At 38.1% G+C, this 13,113-nt stretch overlaps 1 protein-coding gene across 3 annotated transcripts in view; it reads right to left on the bottom strand.

Moving 5' to 3' along the window:
• Positions 1 to 5,744: 5,744 nt before the first annotated feature.
• Positions 5,745 to 13,113, bottom strand: part of GAS2 (growth arrest specific 2) — a 123,252-nt gene continuing 115,883 nt past the window's right edge. For 2 of the 3 annotated variants that reach the window (XM_007457638.1, XM_007457640.1), the window contains one exon: positions 5,745 to 6,934. In XM_007457638.1, the coding sequence (XP_007457700.1) occupies positions 6,716 to 6,934 (219 nt within the window). In that variant the 3' untranslated portion in view covers positions 5,745 to 6,715. The remainder of the gene's footprint in view (positions 6,935 to 13,113) is intronic. The other variant, XM_007457639.1, reaches the window with a different exon arrangement.

The following is a 13,113-nucleotide window of genomic DNA, read 5'->3' as shown; positions in this document are numbered from 1 at the left end:
CTGCCCACCAGAGCAATACCCAACTCACCCACCACCAGTCTCTCCCATCAGGAAACTTGCACAAGCCTCTTAGATAGCCTCATCCACCAGAGGGCAGACAGCAGAAGCAAGAAGAACTACAACCCTGCAGCCTGTGGAACAAAAACCACATTCACAGAAAGACAGACAAAATGAAAAGGCAGAGGACTATGTACCAGATGAAGGAACAAAATAAAACCCCAGAAAAACAACTCCATGAAGTGGAGATAGGAAACCTTCCAGAAAAAGAATTCAGAAAAATGATAGTGAATATGATCCAAGACCTCGGAAAATGAATGGAGGCAAAGATGGAGAAGATGCAAGAAATGTTTAACAAAGACCTAGAAGAATTAAAGAATAAACACCTAGAAGAATTAAAGAACAAACAAACAGATAAACAATACAATAACTGAAATGAAAAATACACAAGAAGGAATCAATAGCAGAATAACTGAGGCAGAAGAATGGATATGTGACCAGGAAGAGAGAAGGGTGGAATTCACTTCCACATAACATAATAAAGAAAAAATAATGAAAAGAAATGAAGACAGCCTAAGAGGCCTCTGGGTCAACATTAAAAGCACTAACATTCGCATTATAGGGGTCCCAGAAGGAGAAGAGAGGGAGAAAGGACATGAGAAAATATTTGAAGGGATAATAGTCAAAAAGTTCCCTAACATTGGAAAGGAAATAGCCACCCAAATCCAGGAAGCACAGAGAGTCCCATACAGAATAAACCCAAGGAGAAATATGCCAGGACACATAGTAATCAAACTGACAAAAATTAAAGGCAAAGAAAAATTATTAAAAGCAACAAGGGGAAAATGACAGATAACATGTGAGGGAACTGCCATAAGGTTAACAGCTGATTTCTCAGCAGAAATTCTACAAGCCAGAAGGGAGTGGCACAGTATATTTAAAGTGATGAGAGGGCAGAACCTACAACAAAGATTACTCTACTGGAAGGGATCTCATTCAAATTTTATGGAGAAATCAAAAGCTTTACAGACAAACAAAAGCTAAGAGAATTCAGCACCACCAAACCAGCTCTACAACAAATGCTAAAGGAACTTCTCTAAGTGGGAAACACAAGAGAAGAAAAGGACCTACAAAAACAAACCCAAAACAATTAAGAAAATGGTCATAGGAACATACATATCGATAATTACCATAAACATGAATGGATTAAATGCTCCAACCAAAAGACACAGGCTTGCTGAATGGATACAAAAACAAGACCCATATATATGCTGTCTACAAGAGACCCACTTCAGACCTAGGGAGACATACAGACTGAAAGTCAGGGGATGGAAAAAGATATTCCATGCAAATGGAAATCAAAAGAAAGCTGGAGTAGCAATACCCATATCAGATAAAATAGACTTTAAAGTAAAGAATGGGGCTTCCCTGGTGGCGCAGTGGTTGAGAGTCTGCCGGCTGATGCAGGGGACACGGATTTGTGCCCCGGTCCAGGAAGATCCCACATGCCGCGGAGCAGCTGGGCCCGTGAGCCATGGCCTCTGAGCCTGTGCGTCCGGAGCCTGTGCACCACAACAGGAGAGGCCACAACAGTGAGAGGCCCGCGTAATATATATATATATATATATATTATGAGAGACAAGGAAGGACATTACATAATGATCAAGGGATCAATCCAAGAAGGAGATATAACAATTCTAAATATATATGCACCCAACATAGGAGCACTACAACACATAAGGCAAATGCTAACAGCTATAAAAGAGGAAATTGACAATAACTCAATAATAGTGGGGGATGTTAACACGTCACTTACACCAAACGACAGATCATCCAAACAGAAAATTAATAAGGAAACACAAGGTTTAAATGACACAACAGACCAGATAGATTTAATTTATATTTACAGGACATTCCAACTGAAGACAGCAGATTACACTTTCTTCTCAAGTGCACATGGAACATTCTCCAGGATAGATCACATCTTGGGTCACAAATCAAGCTTCGGTAAATTTAAGAAAATTGAAATCATATCAAGCATCTTTTCTGACCAGAATGCTATGAGATTAGAAATAAACTACAGGGGAAAAAAACATAAAAAACAGACACATGGAGGCTAAACAATATATTAGTAAATAACCAAGATATCACTGAAGAAATCAAAGAGGAAATAAAAGAATACTTAGAGACAAATGACAACAAAAACACAATGATCCAAAACCTATGGGATGCAGCAAAAGCAGTTCTAAGAGGGAATTTTATAGCAATACAATCCTACCTCAAGAAACAAGAAAAATCTCAAATAAACAATCTAACCTCACACCTAAAGGAACTAGAGAAAGAAGAACAAACAAAACCCAAAGTTAGTAGAAGGAAAGAAATCATAAAGATCAGAGCACAAATAAATGAAATAGAAACAAAGAAAACAATAGCAAACATCAATAAAACTAAAAGCTGGTTCTTTGGGAAGATATTCAAAATTGATAAACCTTTAGCCAGACTCATCAAGAAAAATAGGGAGAGGACTCAAATCAATAAAATTAGAAGTGAAAAAGGAGAAGTTACAACAGACTCTGCAGAAATACAAAGCATCCTAAGAGACTACTACAAGCAACACTATGCCAATAAAATGGACAACCTGGAAGAAATGGACAAATTTTTAGAAAGGTATAACCTTCCAAGACTGAACCAGGAAGAAATAGAAAATATGAACTGACCAAGTACAAGTAATGAAACTGAAACTGTGATTAAAAATCTTCCAACAAAGTCCAGGACCAGATGGCTTCACAGGTGAATTCTATCAAACATTTAGAGAAGAGCTAACACACATCCTTCTCAAATGCTTCTAAAAATTGCAGAGGAAAGAACACTCCCATACCATTCTATGAGACCACCATCACCCTGATACCAAAACCAGACAAATATACTATAAAAAAGAAAGAAAATTACAGACCAATATCACTGATGAACATAGATGCAAAAATCCTCAACAAAATACTAGCAAACAGAATCTAACAACACATTAAAAGGATCATACACCATGATCAAGTGGGATTTATTCCAGGGATGCAAGGATTCTTCAATATATGCAAATCAATCAATGTGATACACCATATTAACAAATTGAAGAATAAAAACCATATGATCATCTCGATAGATGCAGAAAATGCTTTTGACAAATTCAACACCCATTTATGATAAAAACTCTCCAGAAAGTGGGCATAGAGGGAGCCTACCTCAACATACTAAAAGCCATATATGACAAACCCACAGCAAACATCATTCTCAATGGTGAAAAAATAAAGCATTTCTTCTAAGATCAGGAACAACAGAGGATGTCCACGCTCGCCACTATTTTTCAACATAGTTTTGGAAGTCCTAGTCATGGCAATCAAAGAAGAAAAAGAAATAAAAGGAATACAAATTGGAAAAGAAGATGTAAAACTGTCACTGTTTGCAGGTGACATAATACTATACATGGAGAATCCTAAATATGACACCAGGAAACTACTAGAGCTAATCAATGAATTTGGTAAAGTAGCAGGATACAAAATTAATGCACAGAAATTTCTTGCACTCCTATACACTAACATCAAACAATCAGAAAGAGAAATTAAGGAAACAATCCCATTCACCATTGCAACAAAAAGAATAAAATACCTAGGAATAAACCTACCTAAGGAGGTAAAAGACCTGTACTCAGAAAACTATAAGATATTGATGAAAGAAATCAAAGATGATACAAACAGATGGAGAGATATACCATGTTCTTGGATTGGAAGAATCAATACTGTGAAAATGACTATACTACCCAAAGCAATCTACAGATTCAGTGCAATCCCTATCAAACTACCAATGGCATTTTTCACAGAACTAGAACAAAAAATCTTAAAATTTCTGTGGAGACACAAAAGACTCCAAATAGCCAAAGCAACCTTGAGGGTAAAAAACAGAGCTGGAAGAATCAGACTCCCTGACTTTAGACTATACTAAAAAGCTAAGTCATCATGACAATATGGTACTGGCATAAAAACAGAAATATAGATCAATGGAACAGGATAGAAAGCCCAGAGATAAACCTATGCACCTTTGGTCAACTAATCTATGACAAAGGAGGCAAGGATATACAATGGAGAAAAGACAGTCTCTTCAATAAGTGGTGCTGGAAAACTGGACAGCTACATGTAAAAGAATGAAATTAGAACACTCCCTAACACCATACACAAAAATAAACTCAAAATGGATTAAACACCTAAATGTAAGACTGGATACTATTAAACTCTTAGAGGAAAACATAGGAAGAACACTCCCACTCCTTGACATAAATCACAGCAAGATCTTTTTTGATACACCTCCTAGGATAATGGAAATAAAAACAAAAATAAACAAATGGGACCTAATGAAACTTAAAAGCTTTTGCACAGCAAAGGAAACTATAAACAAGTCGAAAAGACAACCAACAGAATGGGAGAAATTATTTGCAAACAAATCAACGGACAAAGGATTAATCTCCTAAATGTATAAACAGGTGATGCAGCTCAATATTAAAAAAACAAACAACCTGATCAAAAAATGGGCAGAAGACCTAAACAGACATTTCTCCAAAGAAGACGTACAGATGACCAAGAGGCACATGAAAATCAGCTCAACATCACTAATTATTAGAGAAATGCAAATCAAAACTACAATGAGGTATCACCTGACACCAGTTAGAATGGGCATCATCAGAAAATCTACAAACAACAAATGCTGGAGAGGGTGTGGAGAAAAGGGAACCCTCTTGCACTGTTGGTGGGAATGTTAATTGATACAGCCACATGGAGAACAGTATGGAGGTTCCTTAAAAAACTAAAAACAGAATTACCATATGATCCAGCAATCCCACTACTGGGCATATACCCTGAGAAAACCATAATTCAGAAAGACACATGCACCCCAATGTTCATTGCAGCACTATTTACAATAGCCAGGTCATGGAAGCAACCTAAGTGCCCATTGACAGACGAATGGCTAAAGAAGATGTGGTACATATATACAATGGAATATTACTCAGCCATAGAAAGGAAAGAAATTGGGTCATTTGTAGAGACGTGGATGGACCTAGAGACTGTCATACAGAGTGCAGTAAGTCAGAAAAACAAATATCGTATATTAACGCATATATGTGGAACCTAGAAAAATGGTACAGATGAACCGGTTTGCAGGGCAGAAACTGAGACACAGATGCAGAGAACAAACGTATGGACACCAAGGGGGGGAAAGCAGCAGGTGGTGGTGGTGGGGGTGGTGGTGTGATGAATTGGGAGATTGGGATTGACATGTATACACTGATGTGTATAAAATTGATGCCTAATAAGATCCTGCTGTATAAAGAAAATAAATAAAATTCAATAAATACCAAAAGCAAAACAAAAAAGTTGTGTCTGCTTTGATTAAATCATTCATGTGACAAACTGAAATACTTCCTCCCTGACTTTCTGGAGCAAGAAAGGTGGATTTTGTCTTTGTTGAAAAATGAGGAAATAACAAATTAACTTCGCCTATACTTTTTATTTCAGGGCAGCCCTTAAAGGACTGTTTAGGATACAACCTAGACTCTCTGCTAAGGAAGACAAACACCAGCACCACGCAGCTACCCAAAGTGAAGTGCTAGGTAACCATAATTTGACTCTTCCTTTAAGTCCCAGGGGACGTGGCCATTTGAATATGATCTTTATTTCAGAATGAAGCATTGATATAGAGACAGGTAAAATTTTTTAACATCTTTTTAATTCTTCAATCAGTGAGGACAATATTTTGCTGTTTATGGGTACAAAACAGCCCTGTCCTAGGTATACAAGGGTATACATAAGTCTGTAACATTATTAGCTACAGTGAAATTACTTTACTAGACAGCACAGCAAAGTTGGATTAACTAAAGATATAATAAGAAAATGCTTTGAAATAACGTGAAGTCAATGGACATTTGACTGTACAATTTACTCTTTCAAAATATAAACGTATGTCAGCTTATGTGTGTGAATTACACTCAGTCTCAACACAGCCACTTGTCTAGGAATGTGTAAACAACTCATAAGCCATTCTCTAAGGGGTGCAGTGAAAACTTCCCAAAGTGCCCCAGGTGTTTGTTCAGAGATAAGGGATAAACTTTAAGGCATTCTTCCAAGTGAATGTAAACTTTTCTGAAGTGGCCTTTCCAGTAACGTATTACTGTCGTAGATACACTGTACTTTAATTTATAGTGCTGTTGGATATTTTTAGTAGCACATCATCACACTAATTGTCATTTTTTAAAAATCAGCTTAAAAATCCTGCAATTATAAAAAATGTCTGGGGTGTTGTTATTCTGTACACATTAGGCAGGCACTTTCTGTTGACTTAACTGTAAATCCTATTTTCTTCTAATAATTTTTATCTTTAGCTAGAATTGTATTGCTAGTATTGTGTTCTAAATACCATGTTCACATATTGAGAAACAGTGATTTGCCTACAATTTGTCTAATTTAAATCTGAGTTGATAATTTCTTTTAATAGGTCATTTTCTACAGAAGCATTCAAAATAAATAGTGCTACTCTTTGAGCATGTTTCAACATGATGACATCTTTCTACCTGTTATGTATTTTTCCAAAGTAATTTTCAGAGCATGTGAACTAAACTGACTACTGGAGATGTGGATACAGGCCATTATGAGAGTCCCCTTGTAGTGACCAACTAGTTTCATTTAATTTCCTTCTTTCCCTTATAATTGGCAGAGACCACCAGGTAATTATCTGGATTCATGTCCTTGAGGGTTGGAGATTTGCTCTGGATGGGGGATGTCTTGCCATCCACACGGGAGATCTGCAGCATCCGGCAGGGGTCGTGTTTCAACAAATACCCTGCAAAAGTTTCCCAACCTCCTCCCACACGGACCATGACATGCTTGTTGTGCAGCATCTGGAATGAAAAGAGAGCAAAAGAGTTAAATTCTGAGAATTCTTGCAGTATCTCAAATCAGCTTCCAGCTCTAGCGTTATTGTTTTCTGTTTTGTTTTTCAAGCCCCTATTGTCCTTCCACTTCTTGCACAGTGTCTGAGTTAGCATACAGTTTATGAGAGAAGCTTTGTTTTTTCCATGCAAGTGGATCGTGCATGGTACATATCCCCAGGATCCAGCTTTGCCCTGCTGTGGGAATCAGGGTGTAGGTACAGTCCCTTGCTTGGTTCAGCGAGTCTAGAGGCTCCTTGCTGACGCTGACACCTGATGTTGCATCACAGCCTCATCATTGCCCAATTTCCTGTTTGCTGCCTCAGATCAGAGATCTGTTCTCCCCACTGGGTTATTCCCCTCTGAACCAGGACTTAAAAGACCATAGAAATGCCTGCTATGGAATATAGTTTTTTTTTTAATTGAAGTATAGTTGATTTACAATATTGTTAGTTTCAGGTGTACAGCAAAGTGATTCGTTTATACATATATATGTATATATATTCTTTTCTTTTCAATTCTATCCCATTAGAGTTTATTACAAGATATTGAGTGTAGTCCCTGTGCTATACAGTAAATCCTTGTTGTTTATCTATTTTTGGAATATAAAGTTAATAATCACACAAATACTCAATGCAAAATAGAATTGAAAATGCACTCAGAAAAATTGAAATCTTCCCTAGTCACTGTCTGAGGCTTTCAAGGAAAGATATTATGGAATGGCCAAACATTTATGTTGTCTTTACTCTCATTCTTCTTAATTACAATAGAATACTTCTTTAGAAACAAAACAAAAACAAAAAAAAAACAAAACCCTTACCTTCAGGGCCATGAACCATCTAGAGCTCCAGGGTTAACAAGGCTACAGATTGAAAAGGTGAAGAATATGTGGTTCTTTCTACCTAGTAAAAACATGTCCGAGTTGTAGAGAATTGGCACAGGGAGCCAAAGATTTGATCTTGGCTTCTTTCAAATATCACAAAATGTAAGAATAAGGGGGAATGTCGCACCTTCACCAAAGACCTCTCCCCTGCCCAAAATATGATGAACACACAATGGCAATGTAATCTTGGGAAGGGGATATAGGTTTGGGAAGGGTTTGGTAAGTACTTTTCATCGTAGAGCCTGTGAAATCTCTCTGAATTTCTTTCAGTCTGTGTTACCTTCAGATCTGGATTTTTTGACTCCTATCAAGAGGGGGAAGAGTTTGCCCTTAGCTGTTGAGATTCTGATGAAAGTTTTGGATTCTCTTTCTGTATGCCTGTACCCACAAAATATTGCATATATATTTAGGGCTTTCACAGACTCCCCAAAATCCATCCATAGGCTCAAGGTAAGAGATCCTGAAACATGGGGTTGACATAAGGCAGTTTTCAAAATCAAATATCGTGGAAAGTAATAAAAATGTGCTGAATAACAATAATTAAAACCATTAGACTCATGAGAATTAAGTGTAACTATACTGGTTATTCTCACTTAGAATATTAGAATTTTAGAATAGAAAGGATCTGGGGAAACATTTTCTAACAAGAAGGCTTCAAACTTATTTTAGCACCAGCATCTACTCATTAAATAAAATCTCAGTGGGAACCCATGAAATATAAAGCAGATAAGAGGAGTCAGGATTTAGCTTATAACCATTCTGCCTCCCCAGGTCCGCCAGTGGTACCATGTTCCTGATGTTTAGGATGAAGATACTGAGGCCCAGATCTTTAATGTGATTTCCTGACTCCCAGTCTAGTACTCTTCCCACAACGGTTCCTCCTTATAAAATCCATCAAGGCTTTTATAATTTTACGGGCCTATTTTTATTGCCACAAGTTCCTGGGTGTGCCTCTACTTCCTGTCTACTTCCTGTTTTCAAAACTTGGGAGTTACTAGGACAAAAACTGCAAAGGCCAGGGTCAAAATAGCACTTTGACCTTTTCTCCCATTGTTCCAAGAGCACTGCTTTTGCCTATTGTTGAAGTTCTGGTACCTCCCAGCCCTATAAATTACATTTAAGAATTGCCTCTAAACGTCCTTGGTATGAATGTCCCTGGCAGAATGCCCAAGTTCACTTGACTGTAAGCAGGCTGTTTCAACCAGAAAGAACCGCCAGCCAGAAGAGTTTTTAAACAATTAGTGAACTCTGGAAAACAGTGACAGAAATGCTTTTCAGCCTGGAGTATATGATCATGAAGGTAAAAACTCTGCTTGCAGCTTCTTTAATGAATCCATAGGACAATGCAAAGTGGATTCAACATGAGACAGAGTCATTCTGAATGTGAGTAACACGGGAATTAAATTTCTGCTCATCTCATCTTCCAGAATCTTCCTATAGCTAATCAGCAACATATAATTTCCCAAAGAAAGCCAATGGTCAAACTGGACAAGTTTCAAGCATGGGATTAAGATATCAGAGCTACAGGAATTCCTATAGGCTGATTGTAGAGATTTAAATTCCATGCCTTTTCTTATAACATGCTCAGTCTCAAGAAAAAAAAAGGAAGAAACGAATGCCAACCTCATGTCCATGAACAAAATCCCTATTGTTTAACCTAAAAGCAAATCAACCTGCTATAAACTAAATTGCTCTCAACCCTTCCTTCCCTTCACAGCATTTACCGTGTCAAACTCCAACCTTGGATTAAGTGTATAATCTTTTTCCTAAATCAGGGCTGAGCTGCTCTTCGGGAAGAACTCCTTCCACCTCAGAGATTAGCGACATTAGACCAAGTGCAATTAATTGAGCCTTTTATTTTTTGTTTTGGTCAATCCCATTTCTTATTCCTCTCTATTATTCTCAAGTACACTATCCATTTCGTCCTCATCAGTCTACCATGACTTCATCTTTGTCAGGCATGGCTTCCTCTCTCTTGGTACCTCCACTGGCTAATTCACTCCAACCTACATTTATCCTTTACCCTGCCTTTCTTGTCTCAGAAATAAGTCCTTCTGTTCAAGGTCAAGTCCTCCCCCACCCCCCGTCCTAATCCCCATTTCCACTCATGAAGAACCCAGCGACATCAAACACCTCATTCCTCTTCTCTCTCTTTCCAATTTAGTGTATAACTGTCCTTACCCTTTAGGAAATAAACGTATCCAAGCCCCTCCCACTCTTGTGCAAAGAAAACTCTTCTTTTATCCCAGTCTACTTTGCTCTCATACCTTCTCCTTACACCTGAGCTTCCTGACAGTTAAGTTTACACTCAATGTTTTCACTTCTAATTTCCTATTTACTGTCCAACCAACAGTAGGCATTGCTTCTGCTTAACTGACTGCGTGAGAAAGAAAACCAGATGACTTCTAGAATTATCAAATCCAGTGGACTGTCCCTAATCCTTGTCTTCTTTGATCATTCGAATAAGGTATCTGATAGTATTGACACTCCTTCCTTGAAACTCCCTACTCTTTTACTCTCCATGACAAGACTCTCTTTCCTGGATCTCCTGATACCTACCTGAGGGTTCTCTCTCTGCTTCCTTCACAAGTTGTATTTCTTCTACTTATTTTTAAGTTTTGCTTTTCCAGAGGATTCTGAAGTTATCTGTCCTTTCTCTACTGCTTTTCTCATTCTAACCACTCTCTATTTGCAACCTCATGGTTTTCACTGCCATCTACTTTTGTGTCCCCAAACTATAACTCTAGCCCTTGCTTCTTCCTGGAGCTTCCAAATGCAAAGGCAACCTGCCCTCTTCCTTCCCCTAGGGCCCCACAGGTCTTTCATCATAGGGTTGGTGACATGAGCAACCTCTGTACCTAGTCAGATACCAAAAACATTCATTTCCCACTAAATGTTTCTCAGGATTTTTGCTACCATTGCCACAATTTAGTTCAGGAATTCATCTTTCCCTGGTCTATTGTAGAGGGCTCACTGCCTCCAGGCTTGCTGTGTCCAATCCATTTAGTAAACTGCCATCAAATGGAATTCCATAAGTGCAAGTGTGATCATGTCCTGCCTAAATACTTTCACTACCTCCCTCTCTCCTGTAGGGTGAGTCACTTTATTTGCATATGTTACTCTCCGTGACTACTCCTGCCAGCCTCATCCCTTCCCGGAGCCCTGGGACCCATGAATACTTGTAGTTCTATATTCCCAGATAATATACTCTTTCTTTCATGCTTTTGCACATTTGCCCCTAAATGTGGAACGTCCTTTCTGTTCTTCCCTCCCTGCTTACCAGGACCATAAACATTTCCCCAATTCAAACATCACCTTCACCTGAAAAAATCTTCTAGGGTCATACCCCTCATTGATAAGGGAATCCTTCCTTGACATGTGCTGTTTAGTTTACACATGATTTCACTGCTTTGCTCATTCTACAGAATTGTAACTATTAATTTACCTGTATGCCCCTTTTAATAATATGGAGCTCTCTGAAAAGAGTGATGATGCACCTCTCATGTTTGGACTCTCACATATGTGATCTCCGAACAGTGTCAGTAGTGTAACCATATAGTACTCCTTTTCATACTACTTACTTTGCCTAATGTAAGATATCAGTATCAGTATTACTCCCATTTTATAGATAGTAAAACTGACGCTCTTAGAAGAACTGATGCTCTTAAACACCTTGTGCAAGATCACACAACAAATCGGTGGCAGAACTGGGACAAGAATCCTTTTGTTTTTGTCTATTATACCATATCCACTTATTCTGTAAAGCTCCTAGATTTGGATTTTCATACCTGCTTAGTTACTTACAAGTGATAATTTAGCACAGGCAAGGAATTATCAATGTCAGAAATAGTTATAAGCTGCTTAAACAGATTAAATGCTCACATAAAATGATTTATAGTTTTATGTCCTAATAAACTTTAAATAAATATTGCATTTAATTTAAGAAGGTTATCCTCTAAGTGGCCCTAATTATTTCAGAAATAAATATGTGTAAGTACAGATAATACAATAAAATATATTTATAGGTATCTGTTGGCATAAGGAGATCTGGGCTTTGATTCTCTGTTCAGTGTGCATTTTACAGCTCCTTTATTTTAAATGCTTCACAATGTTGAACAATTTTGTGTCCTCCATTCCAAAAGATAACTCGTTTTGGCTAATAGGGCTAATATACATGTGAACTGAGTATTCAGTGTAGTTTTCTATGTTGTTTGTTGCATTTTTCTCTTTTTAAAGTATCTTTATTGGAGTATAATTGCTTTACAATGTTGTGTTAGTTTCTCCTGCACAACAAAGTGAATCAGCTATGTGTATACGTATATCCCCATCTCCCCTCCGTCTTGAGCCTCCCTCCCACCCTCCCTATCCCACCTGTCTAGGTCGTCACAAAGCATCAAGCTGATCTCCCTGTGCTAGTTGCACTTCTCTTGAGTAAAGAAAAATAAGTTAGACTTGCTACAAATATTCCCCAACACTGCACATTGCAAAGCAGTAGTTTTTGCATATTAGGCTTATTCTAACATTGCTATTTTCTACAGTTGACCTCATTCCTCACCATGCCCCTGATTCTAACAAAAGGAAAAAGATTCTTTACCAATTTAGCAACAATTTCTCAATGCTGAAGGGGAAAAGAACAAAATAACAAAAATCTTGTCTCAACATTTCTCCCAAAGGCCTTAATGAAGTTTCATAAGCAGATCTGGGTTATTGTAAACATTTTCTTTTTTTGATGTCTGTGAGTGACATACATACCTTGCCCAGGGAAAAGAATCAGTAGGTCTCAAAGTTATGTTTTTGTTTTTTAATAATTTCTTCTAGTAATGGGAAAAAGAACTCCCATTCTTACCAAGGGCATTTTGATTTCTGCCTTTGTCCTATTATGATATTTAACTATGTGTTGTTTTCTTAGTAGGTCTCTTCTCATGTGCCAGCAAAAGGGAAACTTTTTTCTTAGTTGACACAGAGTCATGATATTAGAGCACCTACTATGTGCCAGATAATCTACAAATATGCGTTCTTGAATTAAGGAGGATAAAAAAATTGAGGTCAGGGCTTCCCTGGTGGCGCAGTGGTTGAGGGTCCGCCTGCCGATGCGGGGGACACGGGTTCGCGCCCCGGTCCAGGAGGATCCCACATGCCATGGAGCGGCTGGGCCCGTGAGCCACGACCGCTGGGCCTGTGCGCCCGGAGCCTGTGCTCCGCAACGGGAGAGGCCACAACAGTGAGAGGTCCGCGTACGGCAAAAAAAAAAAAAAAAAAAAAAAAA

This window comes from Lipotes vexillifer, unplaced genomic scaffold, assembly GCF_000442215.2.
Source record: "Lipotes vexillifer unplaced genomic scaffold, Lipotes_vexillifer_v1.1 scaffold505, whole genome shotgun sequence".
NCBI classification, from domain to species: Eukaryota; Metazoa; Chordata; class Mammalia; order Artiodactyla; family Lipotidae; genus Lipotes; species Lipotes vexillifer.
This window is presented reverse-complemented; position numbering and strand designations above follow the sequence as displayed.